Below are 13,224 nucleotides of genomic sequence, written 5' to 3' on the forward strand. Positions count from 1 at the left end.
CGTCGCCGACACGCTCTCCAGACAGCCCTTGTCTGAGGTGAGTGATGGAGAGCTGGAGCACGAGGTACAATGCTCCAGTCTCATCACAAAGACTCAGCGATATCCGCACAGCTACTCAACAGGACGGTGAGCTGCTGCAGATCATAGCCTTTATCAGAAATGAGTGGCCACCCAAGTGACGGATGCTACCATCTCTACAGCCTTATTTTTCTGCTAGGGCTCATCTCTCCGAAACAGATGGGCTGGTGCTCTATCAGGATAGGATCGTTATCCCTGTTGCGCTGAGATCTGCCATACTGGAGCAGATTCATGGAGGCAATCAGGGCCTGACAAGGTGCCGTGCGCGAGCCAGGATGTCAGTGTGGTGGCCACGCATCAGTGGTGAGATAACACAGAAAGTCTCAGCATGCCGATTCTGCGTCGAAAACAGACCCACTCAGAGACGTGAGCCACTACTCACCACAGCCCTACCAGAGGGCCCATGGCAGTGTATTGCAGCAGACCTCTGCGAACTGGAAAAGAAGAGTTACCTCGTGGTGACGGACTATTACTCAAGGGACCTTGAAATGGCTCACCTCTATTCAACGTCCACCATACAAGTCATCAACAGGCTCAAAGCCATGTTCGTGAGATGGGGGATACCACTTGAACTGGTGAGTGACAACGGCCCACAGTTGACATCTGGGGAGTTCAAAGACTTGAGAAGCATGGTTTTGCCCATACTACAACTAGCCCTCACTACCCCAAGGCGAACGGTGCAGCAGAACGGGCTGTTCAGACGGCCAAGCACATCCTGAAGCAGCCTGATCCACATCTCGCTCTGTTGTGTTACAGAGCTACCCCTAGTGCAGCAACCGGTGTTAGCCCAGCTCAGCTCATGACTGGGAGACGCATCAGGACTACACTTCCTATGTTGGAAGAGAAGCTACAGCCTGCACCTGTTGACAGACAACGGGTTCAGAAAAAAGACACACAGACAAAGTCGTCCTACCGGTTCTACTACGACCGCCGCCACTCTGCATGTCCACTTCCACCACTTCATCAGGGCCAGGACGTCAGAGTCAAGATTGATGGTGATAAGGGGTGGAAAACTCCTGCTACAGTCGTTGGCCGGTGCAAAAAGCCCCGGTCGTACCTGGTGAAGATGGACAGCGGTGCAGTGCTGCGTCGCAACCGGAGACACCTACAGGCCTTGCCGGGGTCGGCAGATTCGTCTGAAGAACAGCAGCTGCGGGCTGAGAGACCTACACCACTGCCAAGCGGGTCTTCTCCTGCAGCCAGTCCCGCCCTCAGCGACAAGCCACCAGACCAGATGTCACCAGACCGAGCCGTGGGGCATGCATCCCCGCATACACCGCCGGGGGGGGGTACAGGTGACTTCCAGAGGTCGGGAGGTCAGACTTCCTTACAGGTATAGGGACACTTCACTCTTAGGCCTGCTTTAATACACTTATGATACACTTCAAATTAAAGCAGGGATTGGTTATGTTAAGTTGAAATGTTATTGAAATGTTATTGTTGAGTTAAGTTGAAATGTTATTGAAATGTTATTGTTGAGATTTTGACTGTTCTCATGCCGACATACATTTGTTATAAAAAAAATAATAAACAAAAAAATGCACTTTTGAGTTACGAAATGGATTTGGACTGTATGGCTGTTGCCGAAGTCGGAAACCCGTGGACTTTTTCAGAGCAATAGGGACAGCAACTATTGAGGGCAGAATAATCCCTACGTTGCTGTGGATGGCAGGCAGTCTACCCCAAAATCCTAGTTCTATGTGACCCCGTTATGGGAAATTATGCCTGTTCTGTTTGGGTAATGCATGGGATATCTCAATGACTTAAAAGGGGGAAATGTAGTGATATATGAATGTATGGGCCACCGTACTGTTATACCTGTGACGTCATATCCATGTGTCCGGAAATAAAGGACTTGTTCTATTAATGAAATCTACACGGTAGTCATGGTTAATGCCTCCGCACATGACAGTTGCCGTTGGGCATCGTTGGTTCCCACGTGAACCACCACAGTGTTCACAGGGGGGTGTGCCTCCAAAACGCTGCAGACTTCATCAGCAACATCGTTTACAGTAGCACCGGGAAAACACAGTTGTGGAGGATTGTGTTTTCACATGCCTGATGATGGAGTCCCCGAAGATGAGCGTCGTGGGCAGAGGACGAGGACCCGTGCCGGCGCCGCTGTCGGCTGGATGCTGCCGAGGACCCTGCCCGCCAGGTGGACCCTGCTGAAGGCTCCGGTCAGGCTGCGACTCTCCGTTGGTGGCGGCAACTGGGCTGGGTCGGGTGGAGGTCCTGCTGGAGGGAGGAGAAGCCAGGGTGCTCGAGGCCTGACGAGCAGATGAACTGGCTGTAGGAGGGTCTGGCCGAGAAGCGAACGACACAGACACAGCCTTCCGGAGAGTAGAGGGCCGAGCTGCTGGCATGGAGCCAGCCGTGGCCTTGTTGCTGAGGGTCGGGAGAGCAGACAGCCTGTGTTCTGGGGCCCGTTGCGTGGATCCATTAAGTGGAGGAAACTCCTGTTCACCCAGCACAATGAACTTATTGGAGAGGCATGGATCCTGAACTGCAGGAGGATATGGGGGCGATGTTCTCCCCGGTTTACTGCTGTGTTTTCCCCGATGATGAACCTGCGTCCATGGTGCCGACTGCCCGGGGGTGGAACACAGGAGAGCCTTGGGTTTCGCTTCCATTTGGGTCCACCGCTCTCCAGTCGGGGGCTGGGCGGTGTTGGTACACGGCACCGTGTCATCGAGGTCTCCACTATGCCTCACCTGCTGCAGCCGCCGCTGTTCTGGTGGAACACTGCGCTTGTTCCAGCATTGTGCCGAGGAGCCGCTCGTCCTCTCCAATCTGGTAGAGGCGAGAGACTCTTCCCTCGAGTTCAGTGACTTTCTGGCTCAGCCGAAAACAGCCATCGCAGGGAGCAGATGGAGAGGTAAGTGGTGCCATTGTAAGAGATGCCTGTAGTAGAGCTACAGCATCTGTTCTGTTAGCTGTAGAGCTTTAGCACTTGGTAGCGTTTGTGGTCTAGCCTTGGAGTTGGAGAAGTTGGAGTGATTGTGTGAGTGTGATATACTATCCTAACACCCGCTATTGATCTGATCTGTGTTGATGTCAAAAAGTTTGTGTGCGTGTGTGTTTGTGTTTGTGCGTGCAGAGCGAGCCAAAAAGAAGACCTCACAAGATGATTTCTACAGACTGAAGAAAAACAATGTCCAGATTTTATCCGACCGCAGTCAGACAACAAACATTCAATATTAATCTAATGTCAGTACTGGAATATTTAGTATAAAGGACATCAACAGGTCAGACAAGGGTCCTTACTAAATGGTTTTACGAGATGCAGCTGGAAAGGAAGTAGAAAATAAAAAATGTTATTTAACCATTCAAGGTGAGTAACTACATCTATATTATAGTAGCAGTAGTTATTGGTAACCAGGATAAGAGGGAAACAGCCGGTTTTAGCTGCTCTTTCCATCTCATCATCATTAAAGATTCATTAAAATCAATTAGGAAAATTTAGACATTAACCTCTGACTTCATAGCTCTTATAGAAACACTGCTGGCTCTCATGCTCCATGTTAACATGATCGGTAACGTCACATGCTATACTGTACATTGTGAATGTTTTTAAGGCCTTTTCTATGTACTCTTTAAACAGTCCCTCTGCCCATTATTAATGCTGTCAATGTGGCGCAATAAGTCTGACGCTCATTAAATGAGTATCTCTTTAATTCAATGTGTGTATAAATTTTCTACCTGTTCATATGTGTTTACGGATAGAGAGTCAATATTTTGAGTTCAAATACAATGTACAGTATTCATATTTGTTAGTGTAATTGTGAAGGTGTACTACCTATAAATCGCCAGTAGATGGCAAATGCGCTACATTAGCAGCAGAGTTGCTGGAAAGTAACGGTGAAAATCTCGCGTGATTACGTCAGACAATGAGATTCCCTGCAGATGAGGACAACTGAAGTACTGTGTAGTCATTGTCACTTATAAGTTTATTTTCTTGCATTTTGCAGGAACCCAAATAATAAATGTGTAGCACCAGACTGAGCCTTTGGGTTTGCATTCTGTGCCACGCTACATCAACATTTGATATAAAGAGGTGGCTGTGTTGCTCTACTTTGCTACAGAAGTGCTTAGGGTGAAAATGCTGTTTACTGCCCAATTTATATATATCGGCAAAACATATGTCAAGTACTGTAAACACTAGCTAGTCTTGGAGTAGGAGCAGGGGGGTTAAAGAGGTGGACACCTCTAATTATAATTGTATGAAGTTAAGTTTCTATGAGTGAAAAACAAAAGGTTTCTGTTCAGTCAAACTGAGACTCACCTCCTCAGTCGGTTTCCCTTAGCCCCGGTCTCCTCTCCCCTTCCGCTGAACGACCCGCTTCTCCTCTCCGGACCCAGCGCTAGTGACGTCACTCTGGAGCTGGGCCGGTCGGGACAGTTCACCTGCTCGGCCCGCAACGACGTGAGCGAAGCAGCGATTGGCTTCACCTTGTCTGTGTGTGACGCTGAGTGACAAACACAACGAGGGAAATTAATGAATGGACCTTTGATTCAGTAGCATATGCAAACTGCACATCTAATGGAACACAAGTGGGTGCACAGAGAAAACCATACCTTGTGCCCTGAGGCAGCAGTCACTGCTGGACTAGAGTTTGTCAATATAACGGATAAGCATACCTATATATTTATATATGCATACATAATATCAATATGTATTCTGTCGTGTTCTTGAAGAAAGTAGTTCAATCCGGGTCGCTTTTAACTCACTTTATTTGTTAAAGTATTTCGGTATGGTAACTATGAAGCAAAAGAAGGGAATTGTATTTAACACGCGTGGAGAGAAATACCGCAGAGCTCTCAACGGGTCTGCCATATGTCTCTGACCTCATCTGACTCCCGCTCCCCTTTTGTATCAAGTAGGCGTGGCCTATGTGAAGTAGGCGCGGCCTATGTGACGTATTGGCTCCGGCTTCCTCACCTGTCTAAAGATGCAGCCATCTGTGGCTGGAGTAGTTATTGCAGCTTATATGTTGGTCCTGCTCCCCTTGTGGCTATGTATAGTATTTACAGTTTATATGTTTGATCCTGCTTCCTTGCGGCTATGTGGAGGTAATGCAGCTTGTGTGTTCGATCCTGCTTCCTTGTGGCTATGTGGGGCAGCTTATGTGCTTAAAATACGTGACAATTCAGAAATGTTTGTCCTCTGTGCCATACATTTCTTTGTGACAGGGCTCACCTCAATAATCGCTCTTTCTCTGACGGTGGTGGTTCTGCTCCTAGTAGCATTGGGAGTCTACTGGGCACTAAAGAAAAAGAAAACCTCAATACCCCGAGGTACCAACTCTGTGGGCCAACTGTTAAACACAAACGTTACTTCCCGCGCTGTTCTCTCATTTTCTAATGTTCTCTTTGTTCAGACATCGCGCTGTCCTCCATGGCAGTACATGATTGTGTGCCGTACATTAACGTCTCGGGAGGGCAGAGGGAGAGTGAGGTGGAGTACAGGTCGGTCAGGGTGGCTCCAGGCCCCAGGCGGACGCTGGAGACCAGTGTGGAAGAGTGTGTGTACGCTCAGCCCCGGAGGACGAGGCCCTGAAAGCTATAAACAGCCAGAAGGCAAGAATGCATAGACAGCGCCTTAGCGAGATAGCCAGCAGCCCGTTGACCTCTGACCTGCCAGGGACAATTCTCTCTCTGCATCTGAAGTGCCACTTCGTTGAAGTCCTGTTTTGAAAATGTGAAGGTTTTTCGGCCGTTGTTCTGTTTATATTTATGTTCTTGAAGCCGTTCACATGTAGTTTAAACCGTGAGTTTCCGCCATTAATCAAATCTCAACTATTATTTTTTATTATTAATAGTAGGCCTATTTATTTTTTGTTGTCCATGGTGGCTTCCTGTGTCATGGATAGAAACTGAAACAATATACTTTCGATAGCTTGATCCCTGAAAGCACTATGCATGCGTGACTCCAATCATATTATAACTACAATGTATTTTATACTATTCTGCATTTCTATAAGGGTGTCCATGGACGCGACGCCATTGTGCCATGACATCAGACGGTGGATAGAAACACAGCCACATGGCACAGTGATGTCTATTTCTTGATGAAATACCACTAAAAAAGTCTTCTTGTCATGTTGTCAAGTTAAACTTGACAACATTTTTTTATTTGAGACTGTACGTAACTCTTGAATATCTCTTTTGACTGTTAATGTAGGTTGAGTGTGCAGGGGCGGCCTCTGAGCCTCGGTTCTCTAAGTGACCAACCAACGGGATAATCTGATTGGCCAGCTCGACACAGAAGCTTCTAGAACCATTGTCTAATATCCACACAAGATGCAGCCATTTAGGAAAAAATGCATTGTTGAAAGCAAATGTATTTAATGTAATTTATTGAAGCATTCATACATTTAAAGGAAAAATGCTTTTGTTGGTGTTTATGTTTATACATGAATGTCTGAGTTTACAGTGTGCATTAAAAAACATAGAAAACTACAAATTTGTGTCATATTTTAAACAAGCCCTCAAACCATATCAAAGGAAGTGATTACAAACCTAAAATGGTATGCCTATTGGTCCCAGAACAAAATCGGAATTAAAAATTTAATTTCTGCCTTGTTCTCAGACAGATGTCTGGGGTGATCTGTTGGTTTTCAGGAACTTTCATCCTGAAATCTGGAGGTCTGTCCCGATCAGTATGTAGCCCTGGACCCAAACACACAAAAGCAAGAGTTATCAAAGAGTGACGCAGCAGCCAGGTGTTCACCGGGATCATGACGTCACATCCAGCACTTGGCACAGTGGCCAGCTTAGTCCAATCTCGGTTCTAATAGTAGCTGGGTGGGGAACCGAATGTGGAAGAAATTTGGAAGTTAGTTCCCCCTCCCAGCCAGCATTTAATAGCAGGATGGACGCTAGGTGATTAAGCCCATGTTGTGTGGGATCATGAGGGGTGGTGTGAAGGATCGGCTGGAGGTTGTCTGACCTTCAGGACTTGCAGCTGGGTGTTTGTCAGGTTGATTTTCCCCAGGCTAGGCAGAGGGAATCCCTCCTCAAGTCTCTCTGTGGAGGAAAAATATCAGTCATTCAGTAATAAGTTTGTTTTTTGGGGGTTTTAGGTTGTTCATCAAAATAGTCTCTCACACGTATGATGTAGTGCAATTTATATATCAATTTATAAAGCCTAGAAATATTTTTATTTTCTAATTGTATTTATTGTTTTCTAAAATTCTTAACACCCTTTTCCTTGACATTGATTAAATTAATTAAATGTGTGTTCTTTAACTATATATGATGCATACAAATATAAAGATGATCATGAATGATGTAGAGATGTATCTAGTCTCACTGCAGTATGGATAATTGATATTCCCTCTGCTCTACCAATACAGTATTGTAGCGTGATTGACGTTCTCACCGTTAACTCTGGGTAACACTGCCACCTTGAGGACCATTTGGAATATGTTATGAAGAGGTCCGACCTATAGGGTTTACAGCTGGTTAATCACGATGTAAAGGCACAGGTCACTGAAGTATGTGGTTTACTCACTAGTGACTGTTAATTAGAGATAACATCTATTTGTGCATGACCAAAGCATTTTCAAATGTGTACTAGCAAAATACAATTAGTAAGTGTATGCCTTTAGATGAACTGCTAAAGAGCAAAAGGCCAACCAATCAAATAAGGATGACTTTTTTCCCAATTTGTTAAATGGCATATCTAGAATCTATAACTTATAGGGTGAGGAGGGTTGCAGACTGCCTTGATTCATAGTTATATTCATACTGGGACCACCCATTATAGAGGCCTCAGATAAAAGTCTCCAAATGTCATTTATTTATCCATCCAACAGTACCTGTGGTCCACTTACCTGGAAGTCCCCAACGTAGCTTTTCCCAAGGGACATGTCCAACCTGTATACATTGGTGATGACAAGAATATGATGCAATGTAATCTGTGGCTTGTTTTTACTAGGTATACCTTGTGGTTATATTATTGTATTTACTGACTTGTTTAAGGTGACCGCTCCCGCCAGTTTATTCCCGACCACGTTGACATGTGCTCTGACACTAGAATCCTATTGCAGACAACACATGACCCACATTCCTGAAACACTTTGGTTTCTCTACCTTCTATATTTTCTAAAGATCATTTTTTGGATTCCATAAAAGACAGAAGTCCAGCAAGACTGGGCTTCTGTTTAAGGACATCTATGAAATAATTGTTGTATGGTGGCCTTGTTTGGAAACCTGAGTCTCTGTAATAAGACTAGGCTGTTTTTTGTAAGTGGCCAGCAAGATGAATGGGTTGGGCCAGACACTGTTTGATGAGGTCTTCAACAGTCATGTTGTCAGCGAGGCCAGTACTATCCTAGCCTGCCCATGCCAGCCCCTGCTGGGAGAATTTCATATCTCACCTTACCTCTCAACACATATCCACACAACTGTGAATGTGTGTTTCTTATTTCAACACATAACCAGATGTGTGGCTATATGTTGGGTTTATATTTTGGTTTCTGCTGCAGAAAGATTTCCCCTCAGTGATAATTATTTTGATTATACACCTACTAACCCTTGATATTCAGTTTTGAATTTTGTATTTGTTTCTTTTAAACCCATACTTAGCCAGGTAATGTCATCATCTCCCACTACATAACACACGCTACCTTAACCTTTACAGCGTTTTTACTCAATCAGACCAATTGACAGTTACTGCACGGGTCATTTTTAGTGAACCTACCACATTGAGCACGAAAAGGGGGGCGAGAGAGGTGTTGGCAAGAATGGCGTAGGCTGTCAGGGAGCTGATGGCGTCCAAAGTCACGTTGTTGGCCTCTACGTTGAAGAGGGGATCCTTCGCCGTCTTCACCTGGAGCTCCATCATCAGACCTGGGAACAGCTTGGCGATCTAGAACAATCACCAAGATCACATTTGCCATCACAATAGACTTATAACACTTAACATGTGGGAAATGTGAATTCACACTTATTGTAGATATGCATTTCCTTCTACCTACCACATTGGCACCCAAATTCATGTTAAGATTGAATTACTATTTAATTGTATGTATAATGCTGTTATATGTTTAATGTACCTTTTCATATAACATTACTTTGTATGTATGTTTCTGGAATGTTATATTCCATTCTACTTGCATAGTTTTGAGTTGTGGCTGGTGTTATGTCTTCATCTTCAAAGTAAAGACTTTGACTTTGAATTGTGTGATTCTGCTCTCACCTGTGGAATGAACACTCCAAACGTTCTGGTGGTCAGACGAATAGGAGAACTTGGAGGAATCTGTTGAAACAAAGACAGGCATCAAAGGTGGTGCTGTGTCAATCTCTGGAAAATTTCCCTTACGAGTACTTGCCAGAGTCCCTAACATTCAGAATCTCCCAGAATTCTCCGGAATTCAAGAATTCCTAAACCAGCAGTCATTATCTCACCATGTCATCGGTGATGTTGAGGCTCAGGGTACCGGCCTTGTTGTACACAAAGCTGGCGGAGTTGGCGGTGAAGGCGGACAGGCCGATGTAGAGCATGCCCTGCTCCTGGTTGGGGAGGAAGAAAGGTGTGGGGGAGAAGGGGGGCTCCATGTGGTGGCCGATGTTGTAGAACTCACCCTGGAGGAAAGATGTGTTTATACCTGGTTCTCATGAAGAGGGAAGGCAGTGGTGTGGTGTAGTGGAGAGGTAATATGTAGATTATGCAGAGTAATGTCCCTGGCACTTCATAGTTTTACCTACTTATATGAATTTGTAGTGTATACAAACATTTCTTGCTTAATAACAAACTACTTTATGGGTTGAATCTGGAAAGTATAGCAATCTTACTGTTTGATTCAAATTAATTCCAGTATTGGAGCTGTATTGGTATTACATTGGCCTTGACTCATTTATGTGACCGCACATAATTGACCTTTATTGTTTTTTTTAGAAAGCCAGTGAGCCCGACCAGGATGAACTCACCTTCAGGTTTAATCCTATGGAGGAGTTTGAAATCTCCGGGGAGGACACCATGGGATATGCAATCTCTGCATAGCGGTCCACTGGGGCCAGCACTGAAGGATAAGAAACATTCACATCATCCAACAACAAAAAATGATGTTGTGGATATTATTGTTGAGGTTTCATTAATAACAGTTTACCGTTGAGGGTCTTCAGGAATTGGTTCATGCTAGATACCGATTCTGCCACCAGAGGGCATATCTGCAATGCAAAAGAGCACACATTGAGCAAGGAATGTTTATATTGATGGATAGAAATAATGCGTATAATACTATCTTCTGGAACATGTGACAACAATTACATTTCCAGAAACAAAGCTACAACAAAAACCCTTTGCCTATTTGCTAATGGCAACAAAACTTGTGACTTCTAATTGAATAACGTCCAGTTTACATTGGATCCAAAAGGCACCATCCATCACCCCTTTATGAGTTTTACTTGAAATACACACACTGTCCCTTTTCTGAAAGAGTATAGGAGACCACAAGGAGACAAACAATGTTCTCACCTGTTTCTGCAATGAGCTGCGCAATCCTTTTTCAATAAAGCGGGTGAAAAGATTGTACAGCCAGCTTAAAAAAACAAATTGTCCGAATGATTAACAGAAGCATCACAGGTTAGACAAAGTAAATCCATCCTCTTTTATCTCCCTGCCTGAAAAGTTTAGGAGGGGGTTGGTCCTAACCTGCAATGTGTCAGACAGGGTGACTCCACAATGATGGACTGGCAACACCTACAGCCAATGCTGGCCCCCTAATGACCTCCATTACTGCTTGGGTGTGTCGGGTTTGGTCTGAGAACTTGCATGATATTCATTCATTCATGGAACAAAACACCTCCATGATTCAAACCAGTGGCACCAAGCTAGAGGTCATTTCTATTCCCTATCCATTCAGTCTGTTTCAGCAAATGCTAGTTTACTCAGCAACTTGTGTGAGTGAATTCAAGTCAATTCATTCACAGGTCCTTAATGGACACATTGGGGTTGGGCATCTTGCTCAGGGACACCAAAAATTAGCTGCAGAAATGTGGGATGGAACCTGATACCTTTTCAGCTGGGAGCCAAACACCCTCAAACCACTACCCTATCCTGACCCTGCAATCCAAAAATCAAAACACAACCGAGTCACCGTTGTGTTCAATGAGAAGTGTTGGGTTCTCACCTGGCACCTCCGTGGAACTTGATGCTCACCCCTCCCAGTGTGGAGTCACAGCTGGCCGTCGCCACGGCCGGGCGGCCCGTCTCGTCGCTGCGGAGGGAGATACTGGTGGTGATGGTCAGGGCCTTGATGGCCAGGTCGAAGGAGCCACTGTCCTTTCTGTTCAGAACCAGGGGGGGGGGAAGAGCAAAAGAGATTCATCATGTTTTTTAGAGGATATTAACATGAGGGGCAGGATATTCCCTTCACAGATTAGAGGATCATAAAGTGTAGCGACTGCTTATTGTCCCTTGCTTAACAAGGGCGGCATTTCTTTTGGCGGGATGAGATGAGGGTACAGTTAAGTACAGTTAAGTCAATCCGGTGGCCTTGACTCCCTGACAAGAGGTCCTGGGTTGTTTGAATCATCGACTTTTAGACCTATTAGACCATGATGCCCTAACCGTTACATCGATGAGTGTATCTAATATTTACCTTTATCTTAAATAGAAGAGACCAGACAAATGACAATATGTAGCTGTTAACGGCTGCAGTTGTCCTACTTACATGAATCTCAAGTACTTCACCCTCCAGTTCCCATGGAGGCTGAGAAAGGCGTTAGTGATGGTCAGGGTGAAGCCCGTCCCTGGCACCAGACCCATCGCCGAACTGGGTAAACCCAGCTTCACAATATACATTCTGAATTACACCGGAAGAAAAGGGGGAAATTACTGCCTTTGTCGCACAACAATACTATATCGATAACAGTGGAAAAGAACAACAGAGTGGTACTGTAGGGTTGGGGGGGTGGTAAAATGTTTTTTTGAGATTGATTAAGTGATTAAAGGCTATACAAATACAACGGATAGTGTAGGTCTTAGTCTCTCAACAACGAACGGAAAAATTAATGCTGATTCAAATCAAATCAAAGACGTAAACAAAGTTAAGTAAACGTGGCAATGTCACACAGTGAAGTTCGTGTAGTGGGTGCAGAGGTGAGCTTCCTTGTCTTACTCGGTCAAACTGTAGTGCACCTTGCCGATGGGATCTACCCGCTCTGTCCCCGAAATATCTGGCACCTTGATGGTCATCAGTTTCTCCTGCAGAGATGCCACGACGAGCTCTCTGCCTGGAAATGGAAAGGAATACAAAGTGTGTAGAGGTTATGTTGTGTACAGTTAGACAGGAATAAGCGTTTAACATTTGTGGGGGAAAAACTGCTTTTTCATAAATAGCGAAGATGATGACTGGAACCCACCGAAATCAAGTCCTTTCTGTGTCAGTTTGACCTTGACCCCCGCATTGGCGCTCAGGGAAAGCGGGATGAGAGCCAGCAGAGCCAGCCATCGCCATGGGAACATCTTGAGCTCTGACACGCAGAGAAAAGAATACATTATCAATAGAGAACAAGAGTACAGCAGGGAGAGCACTATGCAGTGCTGCGTTCTGTGTCTACATATTGATGGATTTGAAGGCTCCTGCTGTGGAAGTTGACACTGAAGGTGTGCTTAATGGAAGTTTACGTTCTGATTGAATGGTAAATCCTGTATATTGTTCAGTCGTTTATTATTCATGTCTTTATTGTTGTGAAAAATTCTGTACAGCAGCCAATATTCCATAAAAGTTGAGAAAAAAATAATGGGGGTTTAACAGTGTTTGAGTGGATATTGGGGGTCTTTACCAAAGCAATGCGGCGGATGTTCATGCAAAGCCTGCATAGAAGAAGTCTCTCAGGACTACTAATTGGGTCACATGATCCATGACAAGCCAGAAGACCAACTGGCATTCTATTAAATTAATGTAGATTAAAGTCAGCTGGAAAAGACAGCTTTTTCATTTATCCCGCTGCCGTTTGGGTATTTCCGTAACTCTATTTGACCATTCCACTCGTGTGCAGAAAATGGCAGTTTGAAAGTTAAGCCTATAACTTTTTGCGTTTTCACACAGATGGCCCAAGACCATCACGGTTCATGAAATACTTGTTTGTGGCTCAAATTTCACTTGAACAAGTTTGAATAAAAATGTAAATGGA

The 13,224-nt window shown here is 44.8% G+C and overlaps 1 protein-coding gene across 1 annotated transcript in view; it reads right to left on the reverse strand.

The window, feature by feature from the left end:
* Window positions 1-6,420: 6,420 nt before the first annotated feature.
* Window positions 6,421-13,224, reverse strand: part of LOC307083896 (bactericidal permeability-increasing protein-like) — a 7,557-nt gene continuing 753 nt past the window's right edge. Inside the window, exons 2-16 of the mRNA XM_079747924.1 lie at window positions 12,451-12,561; window positions 12,207-12,321; window positions 11,760-11,891; window positions 11,217-11,372; window positions 10,562-10,625; window positions 10,194-10,254; window positions 10,015-10,106; window positions 9,493-9,669; window positions 9,284-9,343; window positions 8,786-8,953; window positions 8,056-8,123; window positions 7,917-7,959; window positions 7,463-7,526; window positions 7,031-7,107; window positions 6,421-6,750 (exon numbers count right to left, since the gene is read on the reverse strand). Coding sequence (XP_079604050.1) covers window positions 6,709-6,750; window positions 7,031-7,107; window positions 7,463-7,526; window positions 7,917-7,959; window positions 8,056-8,123; window positions 8,786-8,953; window positions 9,284-9,343; window positions 9,493-9,669; window positions 10,015-10,106; window positions 10,194-10,254; window positions 10,562-10,625; window positions 11,217-11,372; window positions 11,760-11,891; window positions 12,207-12,321; window positions 12,451-12,553 — 1,422 coding nt within the window. The 5' untranslated portion in view covers window positions 12,554-12,561 and the 3' untranslated portion in view covers window positions 6,421-6,708. The remainder of the gene's footprint in view (window positions 6,751-7,030; window positions 7,108-7,462; window positions 7,527-7,916; window positions 7,960-8,055; window positions 8,124-8,785; window positions 8,954-9,283; window positions 9,344-9,492; window positions 9,670-10,014; window positions 10,107-10,193; window positions 10,255-10,561; window positions 10,626-11,216; window positions 11,373-11,759; window positions 11,892-12,206; window positions 12,322-12,450; window positions 12,562-13,224) is intronic.

The sequence above is a fragment of the Pollachius pollachius genome (assembly GCF_949987615.1).
Source record: "Pollachius pollachius genome assembly, chromosome: 12".
In the NCBI taxonomy this organism is placed as follows: domain Eukaryota; kingdom Metazoa; phylum Chordata; class Actinopteri; order Gadiformes; family Gadidae; genus Pollachius; species Pollachius pollachius.